We start from the raw sequence: 20,400 nt of genomic DNA on the forward strand, positions 1-20,400 counted from the left end.
TGCATTCCTGGCCTGGACAACCGAATTGGGCCTTTACAGAAATGCAGTTTGCGGAGTCCTTCCTTGTAAGGCGGGATTGTTGGGTGAAGCCAAGCCAGGCCTATCCTTAAAGCACTATTTTGGTAAGTCTTCATTCACAAATGAATTTTTCAATGTGTGAATGTATGAGTGTGAGTGAGATAAATGGGTAGGGTGAAGCCAGCTGGGTACTGAGGTGGTAGAGTGGCAGGGTGCCAGCTAGGCAGGATAGTGAGGTCAAGTCAGGTTGGGCCAGTGAAGCCTGAGGGTCAGCGGTCTCTGAAAATGGTGGAAAATTGAAAATGAAAATCACTTATTATCACGAGTAGGCTTCATGAAGTTACTGTGAAAAGCTCCTAGTCGCCACATTCCGGCGCCTGTTCGGGGAGGCTGTTACGGGAATCGAACCGTGCTGCTGGCCTGCTTGGTCTACTTTCAAAGCCAGAGATTTAGCCCTGTGCTAAACAGCCCCTGGCAGGGGAGAGGGGGGTGGAGGGGAGAGTCAAAGGATTGGGGGAGTCAGGGTTATCAGGTCTTGTCCTTTGGCTGGGGGGCTCAGAGGGTCAGGGAAGTCATCAGGAGAGAGTCGGGGTAGTAGTTGGAGAGTCAGGGGATGGGTGGGGGTGGTCAGGTAAGTTAGTGTTGGTGATTATGTAAACTTAACAGGAGTTGGAACTTTTCTTTCTGTCTAACCTTTCCTGGGTAACTATTGGTTGGGGAACCATCCAAAATCTCCAACTCTAACTCAGAATTAGAGACCTTGCCAGAGGGCTCTAGATGCGAGGAATTGCCCTGGGCAATTCCCATGTAGTCAGCGGGTCAGCACGCCCTCCAGGTTCCGTGGCAGATCTTGGGAGGTAGCTCTAGTTATGTCCATCTGGAGATCCGCGGTTCGGGGTAACATTCCTAAATAATCATCTTTACTAGTTTCAGCTTATGATGATACGGTGAATGATTTATGAATTGCTGATTGTCCTGGTATAAAATCAAAATTTACATTTTATCTTGGTGAGCCATTGGTTGTTGCAATCACTGTTCTCTCATTAAAGGCAAACAATTGTTTGTTAAATCACATTCAAGCTTTTTTAACAGTACTTTTCTAAGGCAGTTTTCTTTATTATGCTCTAATTATTGCACAGTTGTAAAGACTGTAGTCTTTTCTAATCCAAGGACTTCTCCCATTTGATAACGACTGCCATCAATCCAGTTTCAAAAATGCTACCTGCAAGAGAAGGAGAAAAAATTCAGACTCATGAAGCTTTTTAAGATCGACTGATCGAAGTTGAATAAGTAAAAGGGCAAACTGGGCTCCTCTGTTGACAGGTTTGAAGATGGGGAAGGGGGCATATAAAATTCAGTGAACAACCTGCCCACCACCTACCTGCTAGTGGGCCAATTGTGGCCCTTAACTGGGCAAGTATATTCAATGATATTTGCAAAGGAAGATACAGGCCGTTAACCTCCCAGCGCTTGGTCAATGTGTAAAGGGGCTCCCCAAAGGCACACTGGGGTAACCTCAGGTAAGGACTGCACAACTATTGCCTGAGAAGTTCAAACGTCCTTTGGGCATTGCTCTGCACTGGGAACCATTTAAAATCACAAGCTTTCGGAAATTCCAACTGTGTTACATCAAGAGTTGCCTCGAAAATATTAGACAAATTAAAGCATAGCTCATTTGTACTGACTCCCCCACCAATTTCACCTCCCCCCCCCAACCCCACTCCACCCTGCCCGGCCCACTGGGACTCTTCCCATCCCCACTAGCCTCCACCCTAATCTCTGTCCCTCCGCAACCTCCAGAACCTGCACAGGACCCTTACACCACCCCATGCCCCCCTCACCCCACTGGCCTGATCCAGCCTGACCTGAGCCTCCCGGGCCTGGCCTTCTGACTAGACCCATGCCTCCCACCCCCTTCCCCTCCCTCCCCAGGCCCCAACAAGACCAGACCCTTTGTCACTGCCCAGGGCAGGCTCAATACTGCCAACCTAACCAAGTACCTTAGAGTGGAGTAGCAATCTGCCCCAATTTCTACTCCGCCAGAACCACCGTGTTATATTTACTTTTGCTTTTATAACTGGTGGAAATATGAAAAGAATACAATCTCTGGTGACAATGCAAACTGCCGGTCAAACAGGATTAACCAAACTAGGATCAGAACAAGGGAAGCCTGTGATGATGCAAACCAGAAAGGAGAGTGGAGTGTCTGCGAGTGATTGAGAAGAGTTTTTGAGAGATAGCAGGATTAAGGGAGGAGAAAAAAAAGGAAGAGAGGTGGAGGAGAAGGAAGCAAGGGTGAAATGGGAGAGGATAGGAGTTCAGAAGAGAATAGAGGTTCATTTGAAAGAAAGGGTGAGGAGGAGAAAATGAAAGAGGAAGAATGGGAAAAGACAGCTTGTACAAATATGCAAGAGAGAGAGGGAGAACCATGGAATGAATAAAGAGTGGAGAGCAAGGGCAGACAGAATGGAAGAAATTGAAAAGAATGGGATTGAAGTCAGTTTAAAACAATGAACATTCAGTAACTCTCTTTATATAAAAATGCTTCAGTAACCACCACAGAATGGGATAGAGCGTGTTCGTGATTGAATCTCTGAAGCGAGCAAGTAGAAAGCCAGTCCAGTCACATTAACCGGATGGTGTGAGCAGGAGGAAAAGCCAAACCTCAGAGGGTGATACTTGGCAGAAGTGACAAAAGCAGAGGAGAAGTTAACAGGATGCTGAGAAGAGATATTTTTTATAGGGCTAGTCTCAAGGAACACTCCAACGTATAAAGGGAGATTCATGAATAGATGAGAAAGAGAATTAAGGAGATAGAATAGTTAGTATGCTCCGGCAACCACTAAAACATCAGAATTCAATACAAATAATATTAAATATTTTCAAACAAGCTATTTTGAGTTTCAAAAAAATGAAGTCAGAAGCTCCAACAAAAAGATTCATGCTGAAATTCTGCAAGGTTAAAAAAACATGGCAGGTAATTTGCAAACGTTGAAAATTCACAACACCGCCTCACTCAGAAGTCAGAGCCGGTAAATGCAAGCATTCTCGCAAAAAAAGCAGCTATTTGTCATACAGCCATGATGCCATCAAAATCAACTCCTTACTGCATGTGCGACATGTACAAGTAAATGTGAACACACTGAAAATTAAATTTGTCACAGCATAACAAGATTCTGATGCACCTACAATAGAGCATGCACCCATTGTGAGACTTCACCGCTTTGGCATATTTTTATAATTAAAAAGGCTTAATTTATCAAATTGTACTATAGAAAGCTTAGTGATGAAAGATCATAATGTGCGTGTATTATTGGGATGATTTGTGAATTTTTGGGTAGGTTTGAAATTCGGCATCTCCTCAATTGCCAAATACTGTGATGTAGCTTTAAGAAAGAATATGTGGATCCTTTGCAAGTGATCAGAATTATAACTGGGACACATTTGCATACCATTAGACTTTTAAAATTAGTTTTTTATTGAATATCTGGACCCGTAAAGACTTAATTACCTGCAAAGACTCGCATTCAAAGCATCGTCTTGCATTTTTGATTTTGTCTATATATATATATTCTGGAACCTACCTCTTCATTCACCTGAGGAAGGAGCAGTGGTCCGAAAGGTAGTGATTCAAAACAAACCTGTTGGACTTTAACCTGGTGTTGTAAGACTTCTTACTGTGCTCACCCCAGTCCAACGCCGGCATCTCCACATCATAAGTAATCTTGGTGAGTTCCTGCAGTGCATCTTGTAGATGGTACACACTGCTGCTACTGGGTGGTAGAGGGAGTGAATGTTTGTAGAAGGGGTGCCAATCAAATGGGCTGCTATCTCCTGGATGGTGTCGAGCTTCTTGTGTGTTTATGGAGCTGCACTTATCCTAGCAAGTTAGGCGTATTCCAGGACACTCCTGATTTGTGCCTTTGTAGGTGGTGGACAGGCTTTGAGGAGTTAGGAGGTGAGTTATTCGTCGCAGGATTCCTAGCCTCTGACCTGCTCTTGTACCCACAGTATTTATATGGTTAGTCCAGTTCAGTTTCTGGTCAAAGGTGACCCTCATGATGTTGATTTGGAGGGATTTATTGATGTCAATGCCATTGATTGTCATGGGGCGATGGTTTGACTCTTTCTTATAGAAGATGGTTTTTGCCTGGCACTTGGGTGGCATGAATGCTACTTGCCACTTGTCAGCCGAAGTCTGGATATTGTCCAGGTCTTGCTGCATTTTCGTATGGACTACTTCAGTGTCTGAAGAGTGGCAAATGATGCTCAACATTCTGCAATCATCTGTGAATATCTCCATTTTTGACTTTATGTTGGAAAGAATGCCATTGATGAAGCAGCTGTAGATGACTGGGCCTAGGACACTACCCTGAAGAGCTTCTGCTGTGATATCCTGGGTCTGAGATGACTGGCCTACAACCACAACCATCTTCCTTTGTGGCAGGCATGACTCCAACCTGTGATGAGTTTTCCCCCTGATTCCCATCGGCTCCAGTTTTGCTAGGGCTCCTTGATGCCAGATCCTTCAATTAGAGTTCCCATTGAGACAATGCCTTCAAATAATGACATGACACTACAATGGACTCAAATGTAAAGCCTGGTAGAGCATGAGGCATACAGACAAAAGCATCTCTAGTTTTATTTTTGTTTGTAATTGGTGAGCTGTTCTCAATCAAGGAACTAAATAATTAAAGAGAAATATCACCCAAGGCATTCTTCCACCGACTAACCAGTGACCTGGACCAGAAATTCATGCTGACATGAATGTCAGCTGAGAAAAATGTTGGTGATGCTTTTCATAATGGAATAGTCAGTCAAATTCTCTATCCAAGCTCTCAGCTGAGGAATGGCCATTTGGTTAAGATGTCAAGAGTCAAGAATGAAAATTAATTTATTATAGTTATATTAAATCATCACTTTTTCCAATCATTTATTAAGGAACACAAGAACTACATCTGGTCCATAACTACGGGTAAATTGAATAAAATCAACAGATGAACATACAAATTGGAGCAGGAATACACCATTTGACCTCTTGATCCTGCTCCCCCATTTGTTAAGATAATGGCTGATCTGATTGTGGCCTTAACTCCACTTTCCACCGACACCAAATAACCTTAGCTTCTTGAATGACAAGGGAGTTAATCTACCTATGCCTTAAAAATATTCAATGACACTGCTTCTACCACCCTCTGGGGTACTGGCCCTCAGAGAAAAACATTCTTCTCATCTGTCTTTAAACTATGTCTCCAGTTCAAGTCTCTGCCACAAGGGGAAACAATCTTTTAGCATCCACCTTGTCAAGTCCCCTCAGGATCTTACATGTTTCAATAAGATCACCTCTCAATTTTCCAAACTCCAATGGACTTGACTGGCCATGGAGCAATAGGCTTCCTCAGGTTAAATAGAAAAACTATAGGGTGCCAATGAGAAGAAAGGATGGGTTTTCTTCTGCTCCTAATGTCTGATTATTCACCAAGAATGCTTATGCAATGAAATAAGTGACTGAGATAAGATCGACCATGAGTGAATAATGTATCATGTTTGTAACTGGTACAATAAATATATGCAGAGGGATCAATTAGACATGGAACAGAGCGGAGATTTAGGTAAATAATCGGTCAATAAACTGTTCTTGAAAGGATCTGAGAACAAATACAAATGAATTAGGAGCAGCAGGAAGCCATTTGGCCCCGAAAGCCTGCTCCGCCATTTGATAAGAACATGGCTGATCTGAAATAAAAACAGAAAATGCTGGAAAAACCTAGCAGGTCTAGCAGCGTCTATGGGGAGAATGTCTAGGATGACACTTCTTCGAAACACTCATCCATTTCTGCATTTCTGATCTGACTGTGGCCTCCACTTTCCTGTCGACCCCTTTTACCCTTTTGCTCCCTTGTCAATCAAGAATGTACCCAACCCAGCAAGATCAAGTAAGGCAGCATGCATGCGGAGCACGGCAGCTTGAGTGCAGTGTTGGTGAAATACATCCACTCCATGCCTCAATTGGTATACAAGAATTCCTTTGCCACTGGAACAGAACTGATTTTAACACTGCTGCTTTACGCCAGCCCTTTCATACGGCAGGCAAATTGTGATTGTGTGAACATCCTTGCTGTAAACAGTTCCACTGTAGTTAGACTGCTGACAGTGGTCACTGTTTTAGAGATAGGGCAATCATATCTAAATTTTCACAGTTAGGGGAGGCGGAAGTGGTGTAGCAAAGCATCTCATTTTTGAAGAGTTCGGGACACCAGCACATGCCATCACCTGGAGCCTTTACGGGACTTGGATCACATTGATTACATCTAATCTGACAGTAATGCAGGTTACACAGACCCCGACCCACAAGCCCACTGCTCTCAGCCTGGGGTCACGTCAATTTAAAAGCACCAGGGTGTCACAGTGGGAAAAAGTTTGGGAAACATTGAGTTAGATCAAGAAATCGTACCTAAAAAATACAACTTTGGATGAAAGGTATATAAAGGGGAGGAAGCCGGTTAGCCAGTTGGTTGCACGACTGGTTCATGACGGAGCAACGCCAACAGCATGGGTTCAATTCCCGTACTGGCTGTGGTTATCCTTGAAAGGCCCACCTTCTCAACCTTGCCCCCCGCCTGAGGTGTGGTGACCATCAGGTTAAATCACGACCAGTCAGCTCTCTCTCTCTCAAAGGGGAAAGCAGTCTATGGTCTTCTGGGACTTTGGCGACTTTCATATAAAGGAGAATGGTTTTCAAATTTAAGTAGGAAAGCTGAAAAGAGAAGGAAATCTGAAGGTATTCTTTTGTACTGACCAATTGCTTTACATTGCTTGATTAAAGTATGTTCCATGTGCTCCACTATAAAATGTTGCATGTTTACTGGAAGCATGCTGTTGTGAACCATAGAAGGAAACAGGTTGTTCAACAGTTGACTTAACAATGTTAATTGTTCATAAGTTTTATCACAACCTCTTTCAAACAACTTGGATGAACACAGCCTACTAGTAAAAGTCAATGAACAGTTATTAAGAATGTGAACATTGCTAAGTGCTCCTTTTTCTCACCTATTAGCTGATTTTTGCTTTATAAGCTTTGTAAGGATCTCTAGCAGCCATTACCATAAGACCATAAGACATAGGAGTGGAAGTAAGGCCATTCGGCCCATCGAGTCCACTCCGCCATTCAATCATGGCTGATGGGCATTTCAACTCCACCTCCCAGCATTCTCCCCATAGCCCTTAATTCCTCGCGACATCAAGAATTTATCTATCTCTGCCTTGAAGCCATTTAGCGTCCCGGCCTCCACTGCACTCTGCGGCAATGAATTCCACAGGCCCACCACTCTCTGGCTGAAGAAATGTCTCCGCATTTCTGTTTTGAATTTACCCCCTCTAATTCTAAGGCTGTGCCCACGGGTCCTCGACTCCTCGCCTAACGGAAACAGTTTCTTTGCGTCCATCCTTTCTAAGCCATGTATTATCTTGTAAGTTTCTATTAGATCTCCCCTTAACCTTCTGAACTCCAATGAATACAATCCCAGGAACGCCAGCCGTTCCTCATATGCTAGACCCGCCATTCCAGGGATCATCCGTGTGAATCTCCGCTGGACACGCTCCAGTGCCAGTATGTCCTTCCTGAGATGTGGGGCCCAAAACTGGACACAGTACTCCAAATGGGGCCTAACCAGAGCCTTATAAAGGCTCAGTAGCACATCGCTGCTTTTATATTCCAACCCTCTTGAGATAAATGACAACATAGCATTCGCTTTCTTAATCACGGATTCAACCTGCATGTTTACCTTTAGGGAATCCTCGACTAGCACTCCCAGATCCCTTTGTACTTTGGCATTATGAATTTTCTCACCGTTTAGAAAGTAGTCTATGCTTGGATTCTTTTTTCCAAAGTGCAAGACCTCACATTTTCTCACGTTGAAATGCATCAGCCATTTCCTGCACCACTCTCCCAAACTGTCTAGATCCTTCTGCAGCCTCCCCACTTCCTCAGCACTACCTGCCTGACCACCTAACTTCGTATCATCAGCAAACTTCGCTAGAATGCCCCCAGTCCCTTCATCCAGATCATTAATATATATGGTGAACAGCTGCGGCCCCAACACTGAACCCTGTGGGACACCGCTGGTCACCGGCTGCCATTCCGAAAAAGAACCTTTTATCCCAACTCTCTGCCTTCTGTCAGACAGCCAATCCTCAACCCATGCCAGTAGCTCACCTCGAACACCATGGGCCCTCACCTTACTCAGCAGCCTCCTGTGTGGCACCTTATCAAAGGCCTTTTGGAAATCCAGATAGACCACATCCACTGGGTTTCCCTGGTCTAACCTACTTGTCACCTCCTCAAAGAATTCTAACAGGTTCGTCAGGCACGACCTCCCCTTACTAAATCCATGTTGACTTGTTCTAATCCGACCCTGCTCTTCCAAGAAATTAGAAATCTCATCCTTAACGATCGATTCTAGAATTTTACCAACAACCGAGGTTAGGCTAATTGGCCTATAATTTTCCATCTTTTGTCTTGATCCTTTCTTGAACAAGGGGGTTACAACAGCGATCTTCCAATCGTCCGGGACTTTCCCTGACTCCAGTGATTTTTGAAAGATCTCAACCAACGCTTCCGCTATTTCTTCAGCCACCTCCCTCAGAACTCTAGGATGTAGCCCATCGGGGCCAGGAGATTTGTCAATTTTAAGACCTTTTAGCTTTTTTAGCACCATCTCTTTTGTAATGGCAACCATACTCAACTCAGCCCCCTGACCCTTTATAATTTTTGGGATATTACTAACGTCTTCCACTGTGAAGACAGACGCAAAGTACTTATTAAGTTCTCCAGCCATTTCCTCATCTCCCATCACTAGCCTTCCAGAATCAGTTTGAATTGGCCCAATGTCTACTTTGGCCTGACGTTTGTTTCTTATGTATTGAAAGAAACTTTTACTATCATTTCTTATATTACTGGCTAGCCTGCCTTCATATTTGATCCTCTCCTTCCTTATTTGTCTCTTTGTTAACCTCTGTTTGTTTTTGTAGCCTTCCCAATCTTCTGATTTCCCGGTGCTTTTGGCCACTTTATAGGATCTCTCTTTTTCTTTGATACATTTCCTGACCTCCTTTGTCAGCCATGGCTGTCTAATCCCTCCCTGGATAATCTTTCTTTTCTTGGGGATGAACCTCTGTACAGTGTCCTCAATTATGCATACAAACTCCTGCCATTTTTGCTCTACTGTCTTCCCTGCTAGGGTCTGCTTCCAGTTGATTTTCACCAGTTCCTCTCTCATGCCCTCGTAATTACCTTTATTTAACTGTAACACCATTACATCCGATTTTGCCTTCTCTCTTTCAAACTGCAGACTGAACTCAACCATATTATGATCGCTGCTTCCTAAGTGTTCCCTTACTTTAAGATCTTTAATAAAGTCTGGTTCATTACATAGCACTAGGTCCAGAATAGCCTGCTCCCTTGTGGGCTCCATGACAAGCTGTTCCAAAAAGCCATCTTGTAAGCATTCCATGAATTCCTTTTCTTTGGATCCACTGGCTACATTATTTACCCAATCCACCTGCATATTGAAGTCCCCCATGATCACTGTGACCTTGCCTTTCTGACATGCCTTTTCTATTTCCCGGTACATGTTGCGCCCCTGGTCCTGACCACTGTTAGGCGGTCTGTACATAACTCCCATTATGGTTTTTTTGCCTTTGTGGTTCCTCAATTCTACCCACACAGACTCCACATCATCCGACCCCATGTCGTTTAGTGCCATAGATTTAATTTTGTTCTTAACTAACAAGGCAACCCCACCCCCTCGGCCCACCTCCCTGTCTTTTCGATAGGTTGTATATCCTTGGATCTTTAACTGCCAGTCCTGAACCCCCTGCAGCCATGTCTCTGTGATGCCTACCACATCATAATCATTCACGATGATCTGTGCCATTAGTTCATCTACTTTGTTACAAATGCTACGAGCATTCAGGTAAAGTGCCTTAATGTTAACTTTCTTATCAGTACAGATATTGGAAGTCCTAAGATGTCCAAAGTTATCCTTCCTTTTTGTTCAGTAAGAAGTCTTACAACACCAGGTTAAAGTCCAACAGGTTTGTTTCAAACACGAGCTTTCGGAGCACGGCTCCTTCTTCAGGTGAATGGGCCATTCACCTGAAGAAGGAGCCGTGCTCCGAAAGCTCGTGTTTGAAACAAACCTGTTGGACTTTAACCTGGTGTTGTAAGACTTCTTACTGTGCTCACCCCAGTCCAACGCCGGCATCTCCACATCATGGTTCCTTTTTGTTGCATTCCTAGTCTGCCTCAAGCTTAAATCCACCTGCCTACATGTTATCCTCCTGCGTATCTTGCCATTTAACTCCCTGCTCCCTGTCGCTTTCACTTTCCCTTCCCCCCAACTCAGAAGTTTAAAGTCCTACTGACCACCCTATTTATCCTCTTCGCTAGAACACTGGTTCCAGATCGGTTCAGGTGGAGACCGTCCCAACGGTACAGATCCCCCCGGTTCCAAAACTGATGCCAATGTCCCATGAAGTGGAATCCCTCTTTCCCACACCAATCCCTTAGCCACGTGTTTACTTCCCTAATTTTCCTATCCCTATGCCAATTGGCACGTGGCTCGGGCAGTAATCCAGAGATTATGACCCTTGAGGACCTGTACTTCAATTTTCTTCCTAGTGCTTGATAGTCCCCGAACAGGTCCTCCACCCTAGCTTTACCTATGTTGTTAGTCCCAATGTGGACCACAACAACTGGATCCTCCCCCTCCCGCTCCAGTATCCTTTCAAGCCGGTCAGAGATGTCCCGCACCCTGGCACCGGGCAGGCAACACACCATGCGAGACTCCCGATCCGGCTTGCATAGGATACTATCTGTCCCCCTAATTATAGAATCCCCTATAACAACTACTTGTCTTTTTACTCCCCCCTCTTGAATGGCCTTCTGCACCATGGTACCGTGGTCAGTTGGCTCATCCTGTCCAGAGCCCCTTTCCTCATCCATACAGGGAGCAAGAGTCTCATACCTGTTGGACAAGGTCAAGGGCTGAGGCTCCTGCACTCCTGAACTCAGGTTCCCTCTGCCTGCCTCACTTACAGTCACACTCTGATGTCCCTGATCAGTTACTGAATGTGAATTACTTAATCTCCCAGGTGTGACTGCCTCCTGAAACAAAGTGTCCAGGTAACTCTCCCCCTCCCGGATGTGCCGCAGTGTTTGAAGCTCAGACTCCAGATCATCAATTCTGAGCCGGAGATCTTCCAGCAACCAACACTTGCTGCAGATGTGGTCATTGCCATTCACAAGGGGAACAGCCAGCTCCCACATCATACAGCTACAGCACATCACCTGCCCAGCCATCTCTGATTAGTTAATTAATTTATTACTTTGTATAAATTTCAGTTAAAAAAACTTGGAGACCTCTGCTATAGTCTTTTCCAACCTAGTTCTGGTTAACAAATAAGAAAAAGAGAAATAATAATGTAATAAGGCACTCACCTGCTCACCCCAATGGGTCTTATTATTAGGTTAGAGGAGGAGGGCGGGTGGGAGACACTACACGTGTAGTGTCTCGGGTTTCCTCTCCACCAGAATTTATTAACTAGGGAGGGGTAAACCTTCCCAGAAGTCCACGGGACAAACTTCCTGTTCCCTGCAAAGGTAAGTAATTTAAACTTACCACTCACCTCCCGATAGGCTCAGCCCCTGCCGGTATCCAATGGCTGGCTGCTGCAATTGAAATTGACAAATCTACTCACCAGCTGAAGTATCCCAGCTCCCGCCGAAATCCAACTGACTGCAACCCCTGCAAAGGTAAGTAATTTAAACTTACCACTCACCTCCCGATAGGCTCAGCCCCTGCCGGTATCCAATGGCTGGCTGCTGCAATTGAAATTGACAAATCTACTCACCAGCTGAAGTATCCCAGATCCCGCCGAAATCCAACTGACTGCAACCCCTGCAAAGGTAAGTAATTTAAACTTACCACTCACCTCCCGATAGGCTCAGCCCCTGCCGGTATCCAATGGCTGGCTGCTGCAATTGAAATTGACAAATCTACTCACCAGCTGAAGTATCCCAGCTCCCGCCGAAATCCAACTGACTGCAACCCCTGCAAAGGTAAGTAATTTAAACTTACCACTCACCTCCCGATAGGCTCAGCCCCTGCCGGTATCCAATGGCTGGCTGCTGCAATTGAAATTGACAAATCTACTCACCAGCTGAAGTATCCCAGCTCCCGCCGAAATCCAACTGACTGCAACCCCTGCAAAGGTAAGTAATTTAAACTTACCACTCACCTCCCGATAGGCTCAATTACAACAGTGCTGTAATATGTCTCCGGAACCAGCCATTACAATGCATTAATACTTATAACCCTCACCCACTTCTTCTTAGGTGGCCCATTGGGATGGAGGATGACTTTCGTCCACCCTGGGGTTTTGGGTCCGAAGGTGTCTGACCCAATATTGGATCCACACGTTCTGCCATAGGCGAGGCAGACAGTATTTGATGATATGTGTGGGTGGGATGCTCAGATTGTGGTATGCTCCTTCTGCTGTTTGCACAGCCTCGAACTGGGCCTGTCGGAGATGTTCAAATGTTTGACACCTTCACAGATGCTTCTGCTCCAGTTTGGGCGGTGTCAAGCAAGAGACTCCCACGTATTGGTGGGGAGGTTGCATTTTTCAGGGAGGCTTTGAGGATGTCACTAGGATGTCCCTGAAACATTTCCTCTGTCCTCCTGGTAACCACTTGCTGTGACGTAGCTTGGAGTAGACAGTTTGTTTTGAAGGGCTTGTGTCAGGCATGCAGAGTGTGACCAACGTAGCTGATTAACCATAACCAGCACCTCAATACTTTATCCTCACTGTTGCAGCACTCTGCATTTCTCTTGGACTTGTCTTGCTGTGAATATCAAATCCACTATGTCTCTTGATGGATAGAATCCGCATTGGGACCCTCAATAGGGGCTCTTTTGCCATTGGGAGAAGGCGATTGAGGAGGATTCTTACAATGACCTTCCCTGTGGCGGACAGCAGCGTCATTGCTCTATTACCGCAGTGGGTCTTGTTTTTTGAAGGTGGTCACAGCATCGCGGAGATCCTCTAGCATGCTCTCCACCTTCCACTTGAAGGAGATGAGGTCACCCCTAGCTCATGTTTAAATTAATATATATTATAGTCACTTTTCGAGCAAAATAAATTATTTAAACAACAGTGCTGTAATATGTCTCCGGAACCAGCCAAACTTATTAACCTTCAGAACAGTTGTGAATCCTACTTCTGTGTGAGTTGTGGCCTATTAAAAAACAAAAGTGAAGTGAAATGGCTGCTGCTTTTCTTTCTCAGTTAAAAGTAAATTAGTTTATACCCAAAGGAAATAAAGTATCTAAATGTAACTTACCAACAAATCTTTTTGTCTTATTAGTAATTTAAATGCCAATGCACACAATAATGTTATTAGGTTCTGCTGATGACACTGAATGTAGCAGTAATTACATTGCTATTGACTTCCCAAGTTTGACCTGTATCCCCCAGAAATGCATAGTCTTAATTTTTGTTCAATTCAATGAAAAAAAAAGCAGACAACTCACCACAATCATAAGCATAATATTTCTCACTGCCGTACAATGCCTAAGGTTATTTGCAAGTCGGGTGATAATTAAGGGCAGATCCTGCAGACTTTTCTTGATTTATGAGGACACCTTGGGAAATTAGAACCAATCTATGTCTTGAGAAAATGTAATAAATTGTCACGACAAGAGGTGGAATTATCAGTGACAAAGGATCAGGAATGCTGTCACATTAGGTGCCAATGTGAGTCCAAATAGATTACGTTCAAGATAAAATCCACAAACTCTTGTTTCCTAGTCATTGATTCCATTCCTGCTCCCAGGCCACTGTATCAGTGCCTTATTTTACCCAAAGCTGAGCATCTAACCCCACATCCTTTCCATCACCATGATTGCCTATTGCAAAATCACAATGAATGCCGTCTGCAGTCCAATAATATATTGTTTACAATTATTTGCCTCAAGTTTTGTGGAAATGTGACATTTTGATTGGCATGTGGAGTGAACTCTCTGCTCTCGACATTCTGATACTTTGCTGAAATCTTTTTTTAAAAGGACACATCCACAGTCTGCTGAGAATTACAAGGTGGTAGCATAGGAATCCTGCATTTTCTGAGCAGAAGGTATCCTACCCTATTGGTATGGGGCAAAAGCCATTTCAGCATTTGTTGAGGCAAAGCTCCCTCGGTATGGGCATTCTTTTACTGTCCCTAGAAATGCCTTGAAACTTGGGCAATGCCTATGGAAGAGGAAACCAAAACCTTTTTCTAACAGCACCTCTCATCTCACGACCAAATGAGTACATTTTGCTCATCCAAAGACAACTGAGGCTTCAGGAGGATGGTTATTGATACATCTTACTTTTAAACACAACTTGCAGCTCCTGGTATAACTGGTTAAAATTATTATTGAAGTACAAAGGTTCAAAAATACACAACTGAATAAACATCATCTCTCATCATAAAACTGCAGGGTTTTTTTAAACTTTGAGCTGCTTCAGCTGTGAGTTTCATCGCTTTGATCAATCAAATGCCGTGTTCTTGACCATAATATCAACCAAAACTTTAATTACGATTAATATAATTTAAGAAACCGGCATTTCCAGCGAGCAAAATATAACCTCAGCAATACAGGTTCAACCAAAGCATCACTTTGGACATTTTAATTAAACAGACAAAAAAGGAGGTTACCCTCTCGATATCATTTCAAATATTTGGAAAAAACGAGGAAGAAGTCACGTGGGTTGTCTGCGTTTATAACTTTACTTGTGACACAAACAACATTTTGTTATTTTACATGACGTTCTTCACAGCTCTGTTGTTGTGAGGATGAATGTACATTACAGATATAGAATGAAATATACCATTTGTTTTTTTTATTGGCAAAGGGCAGTTGAAATCTGGAACTCTCTCTCTCTCCCAAAGGCTGTGGATGCTGGAACAATTGGCACATTTAAGACCGTGATAGACAGATTTTAGTTAGGTAAGGGTATGAAGAAATAATAATAATAATCTTTATTAGTGAGTAGGCTTACATTAACATTGCTGCAAAGCTACTGTGAAAAGCCCCTAGTCGCCACACTCTGGGGCCGTTCGGGTGCACAGAGGGCAAATTCAGAATGTTCAATTCACCTAACAGCACGTCTTTCAGGACTTGTGGGAGGAAACCGGGGCACCTGGAGGAAACCCACGCAGACACACGGAGAACGTGCACAGACAGTGACCCAAGCCGGGAATCGAACTTGGGACCCAGGCGGTGTGAAGCAACAGTGCTTAATCCTGTGCTACCATGCTGCCCACAGTACGAACAAGGACAGGTAAATGGAGTTGAGGTATGTATCAGCCGTGATTTAATGGAATGCCTGAACATACCTGAGGGGCCTCACATTCCTAATGTTTCTCTTCTGCTTCTTCTTAGGCAGTCCTGAGAGATCAATGGTGACTTTCTTCCACTCCATTCAATGGATTCCGAGATGGTTGAAATGTCTAATGCACCGTCTGTGGACTCTGCCACCTGCGAGGCAGTGGTGCTGAAAGATTGTGTAAATTAGTTGTTCAGAGGTTCGTGCACTCCTTCAGGCACCTCGGCTTTGTCTCTGCATGCTCCCAACAACGCCCCTTAATGTGTACGATGTGATAGCCATCCAGACCTACTCTTCTTCCTAATTTGTATGTTCATATGTTTGTATGTATTTTGGTCAGTCACAAGCCTGGAACATCTGGGATATTTGATCTCGTTAGAGATGCTTTTAGGTCAACCCTAAAGTGTTTCCACTGTCTTCCTGGGCATCTCCTGCCATGACCGAGTTCAGAATAGATCAGTTGCTTCGGGAATCTGGCGTCAGGCATACAAATAACATATTCAGCAGAGTAGAGCTGATTTTGAGTCATTAGTACTCCGATGTTGCAAGGTTGATTTGTGGGAGGACACTGCGTTTGGACCGATTTTCTGCCGTTAGGATTTGGAGGGTCTTGCAAAGACACCACTGATAGTACTTCTTCAGTGCTTTAAAGTCCGTGCTGTAGGTGTCCAAGTGTCTGAAACATATAAGAGGGTACTGCTGCCCCGTAAACCACAACCATATTGTTGGGTTTAGATCTGCCTTCGTCGAGAGGAGGCCAAAGTATGCCAAGATATGTGTGATGAATGTAAGAAATTGGTATATATATATATTGTATTTTATGCATTTGTTGCAGTAATGTTTTAAAAGACTGTGTTAGAGTCTGTATATTTCTGCTGCAGAAATATGTTTTTTTAAAGATTTTAAAAGGCATGCAGACTTTATGGCTGCAGAAGTGCAATTAAGATGTCGTAAAAATTAGACCATCATTCTTTCCAACCATGTCTATGTTTACAAGAGGAGGCCAAATGGGATCATGTTATGGTTTCTGGGGATTCACTGGGGAGAAGATAATTAGAGAATTTGGGCGCGATTCTCTGCAAATGCTGAGAATCGTAAAGGCTGCCGTGAGACAAGCCGTGACCCTAGGGGCTAGGAGCGCGGCCCCGTGCGTCACGGCGGCGCGGCCATGACGACGGTCGTCAAGGCCGCACGTCAAGCGTCACGCCGGCTGACGCGGCCGATGACGTCAGCCGCGCATGCGCAGGTTGGACAATGCCAACCCGCACATGCGCAGTTGGCGTCTTTTCCCTCAGCCGCCCCGCAAGACGTGGCAGCTTGATCTTGCGGGGCAGCGGAGGGAAAAGAGTGCGTCCATTACGTAAGGCCCTTGGCACGGCCGTGGTACTGCCGTGCCAATCGGGCCCCCAGATGCCCCAAATGGGCATCTGGCGCCCGTTTCACGAGGGCAGCGAGCAGGTGTGTTTGCTGCCGTGTTGAAACGGGCGTGAAGGCCCGGCCGCTCGGCCTTGGAGAATCGCCACTCGCCGTAAAAAACGGCGAGCGGCGATTCGTGGCATGGGTCGGGCATGGGGGGGGGAGAATAGCGGGAGACCGTGAAAAATGTTAGGAGGCCCTCCCGCTATTCTCCCACCCGGCGTGGGGGGCGGAGAATCGCGCCCTTTGTGTTTAAATTTAAGTATGTAGGTCATGGGGTTTGAGTGGGATAAAGGAAATGGAAGGAATGGGAGGAGCCTGGTCTGTCATAGGCAGTTGTAGTTTAGTTTCTAGAAATTGTGAGCTGAACAACAGCTTTTGTAGAAGACTGCCAGATTCAATGTCTATCTGACACTCACGGTGTCTACTGAAATGAAATGAAATGAAAATCGCTTATTGTCACGAGTAGGCTTCAATGAAGTTACTGTGAAAAGCCCCTAGTCGCCACATTCCGGCGCCTGTCCGGGGAGGCTGGTACGGGAATTGAACCATGCTGCTGGCCTGCTTGGTCTGCTTTAAAAGCCAGCGATTTAGCCCAGTGATCTAAACCAGCCCCTACTGAAAGGGGGCTGGATTCTCCAATTTGAGGGAACAGTGGCAGCGATCCTCCATCCGCTGGGGGGCTAGCAGCCATGCAGCATAAAGCCCCCGGCGTTACCTGCGGATACGGCCAGAGAATTGCCGGGTCCGTGGCTGGGCATGCGCATGCCGGCGACCTGCAACAGCCACACCGTGGAACATGGCGCCGGCTGTCCATGGACCTGGCCTGCCACATACTGTCCCCCAGTAACACCCCTTGTCACCTCTGGACCACCCCCCACCAGTGCCCCCAGCCCCCGCCAAAGCCCCCCTGCCCTTGGAACGGCGACCCCCGACTGGTAGCCGCCATGCCGGATTCATGAAAAAAAATAGCATGAGTGACCCACGCCGTCAGGAACCCAGCACATCTGGGGCGGTGCATCGGGGAAGGGCCTCATATGACATCCTGAGGCCATCCATACAGCGGCGGCAAGTGGGCGGAGCATCGCAAAAGCAGCATCACCCCCGATCTCCGCGCAAACGGGGATTCTCCAGCCGATCACCGAATGCAATTTCGGCATCGATGACCAGAGAATCCCGCCCAGGAACTCTCCCCCTCTTCAAGCAGTCTTCTAAGATATCTAGAGGCTGGCAAGTAATCCTCTGTTTGCTAACTTTATTTAAAAGTATTTTTTGACCATGATGGGTTTTGCTTGATTGGAGATTGGGAAGGTATCAGTTAGAAGCTACTGTCTCCTTTTACTGTTAAGCGTTGATTAACTGGTAATTGTAAGGTATATTTCTGTCATGTTAAGTTAGTTTAATCCTGTGTTAATATGTTTGTTTTAAAACACCATATCCCTATTTGCTCATGCAATCATTGCTGGAGTGAAATATCCTTCCCTCACACTTCTGCAAATTAATACAGGTATTGGGGATCCTGTCCGGTGGCCTGGCAAATGTTGGGGTCTGCTCTTGGATCATAAAATATGGAAAATGGTCCACATTTCCCAGCATCTCTCCGTTAATCTTAATCAACAGGGGAGGTGTTGTGTTGTGACAGTTGGAAGAGGACCGTTGTTTTCCTGACATTCAGTGAAAAGTCCATTTTCCCATTCAGAGGAGTGACAATGAAACTGAGCCCCGAAACTTTTTATTATATTGTAAATAGGGCAAAAGCTACTCTTGTACTTCGTTAAATACGTGCATATTAAAAACATTAACAAAACCTTCTCTTAGTTCTTCCTTTAAACTCTGAAGATTAGTGGAATTGCGTAAGTTTTTTGTGGCATCGCTGCTCATCTGACGTTCACGATTAAATAAACCAGAGAAAATCCATGCTATTGTAAATTATGCATGGCCCACTGAAAAGGTTAGGCTCAATGAACTGAATGGCCTTTCTTTTCGTATCCTGCCAAGGGCCTGGACTGACTGGGCCCAAAGCCTTCCCTTATCTACAGAAAAGCACAATAGTCTGCGAGTCTCCTCCATTCAATAACATTGTTTTCACAAAACGACAATATCAAACTGTTGTTGACAATTCTGAATTTAATATGAGGTTATCTAATCCTTGCACTTAATGAGCCACTGGATGTCAGTTCTATTGTTTAAGTTTTGTTTGATTAATGAGTGAGAGTATTTGGTTTAATGCTACTGTGTGTTTTTCATTAAAATCAGTCTCGCCTTCAATGATGAGAAACTTATGAGGCTAACTGCAATTTCAAGAAGTCCTTCTAAAACTTTATCAAAAGTTCAGCGATTTTACAGTAAGTGGGTGCAAAGTTTGATTGTGATGATCAATTGCTCATGCCCACTGCTTCCAGTGCAGGCAGCACACCAACTTCATTCAGGCATTAATTTAGAAGATAGTTTAGAATCAGTACTAGTGAGAAACTAGGGACAAGTGACCTGTACTTAGGGCAGGGAGATAAAAGTAGCAGTGGAAGGTGAGATTGTATATAATTTCTGCTGCAAATAACTCAAATTAGAACTTTAATGTAGTGTCCTTTGAAAAAAGCTGATGGGTATGTGCAATGAAATGCTTAGTGCCTGGAGACAGCTTGGGGTCAACGTCGAAGAGCATGGAGGAATCCACCACAACTTGGCACAGAGCTTTGCACAGATCTTTGACTTTCTCCTTTCCAGCTTGGAAACGGTGGCACAATCCATTAGTACACCTGATGGACCCAAACATGAGGCATCATCTGATAGCTGATGCCTCATTCTTCCACAGTACTATCCACGTAATGTCTGAGGTTTTGAGAGTTTTAAGCTTTCATTTGCCAGTGCTTCCCTGCAAATCACACACATGAACATTGAATGGGAGCACGATAGCACAGTGGATAGCACAGGTTCGATTCCCGGCTTGGGTCACTGTCTATGTGGAGTCTGCACATTCTCACCGTGTCTGTGTGTGTTTCCTCCGGGTGCTCCGGTTTCTTCCCACAAGTCCTAAAAGATGTGCTGTTAGGTGAATTGGACATTCTGAATTCTCCCTCTGTGTACCCGAACAGATGCCGGAATGTGGCTACTAGGGGCTTTTCACAGTAACTTCATAGCAGTGTTAATGCAAGCCTACTTGTGACAATAAAGCTTATTATAAGTGGAACAATTAATAACCCATACCTTAATAAATCATATTAATGCTGCTTGTTCCTGTTTTACGCTTCCTCTTCATGGGTTGTTCACCAGAGGCCCTGGAGTCTACACCAGCACTGGTGGCAGCTGCAAAATGGAGGAATCTCTCTCGCGCCCAGAACATGTGAGACCTGCTCTCTGCCACCGCTCTAGGCAGGAAGACTCCAGCGATTTTTAAAAAATTTGCTCCTGGGTCAGTGTGCTGACATCAGGAGGTGGTGCTCTGCCTCTCTGGGCACCGGGCCTGCACACTGTTGAGGGGGCATGCATGTGCAGAACAGCTGGCATTCTAAAAGCCGGTTGCGCTGTTGGGCA

General features: G+C 45.0%; 1 protein-coding gene across 1 annotated transcript in view; it reads right to left on the reverse strand.

Annotated features, from left to right (window-relative positions):
• Positions 1-1,001: 1,001 nt before the first annotated feature.
• Positions 1,002-20,400, reverse strand: part of ube3d (ubiquitin protein ligase E3D) — a 209,451-nt gene continuing 190,052 nt past the window's right edge. The window contains exon 8 of the mRNA XM_038799326.1: positions 1,002-1,240. Coding sequence (XP_038655254.1) covers positions 1,217-1,240 — 24 coding nt within the window. The 3' untranslated portion in view covers positions 1,002-1,216. The remainder of the gene's footprint in view (positions 1,241-20,400) is intronic.

Source organism: Scyliorhinus canicula, chromosome 6, assembly GCF_902713615.1.
Source record: "Scyliorhinus canicula chromosome 6, sScyCan1.1, whole genome shotgun sequence".
Taxonomy (NCBI): Eukaryota; Metazoa; Chordata; class Chondrichthyes; order Carcharhiniformes; family Scyliorhinidae; genus Scyliorhinus; species Scyliorhinus canicula.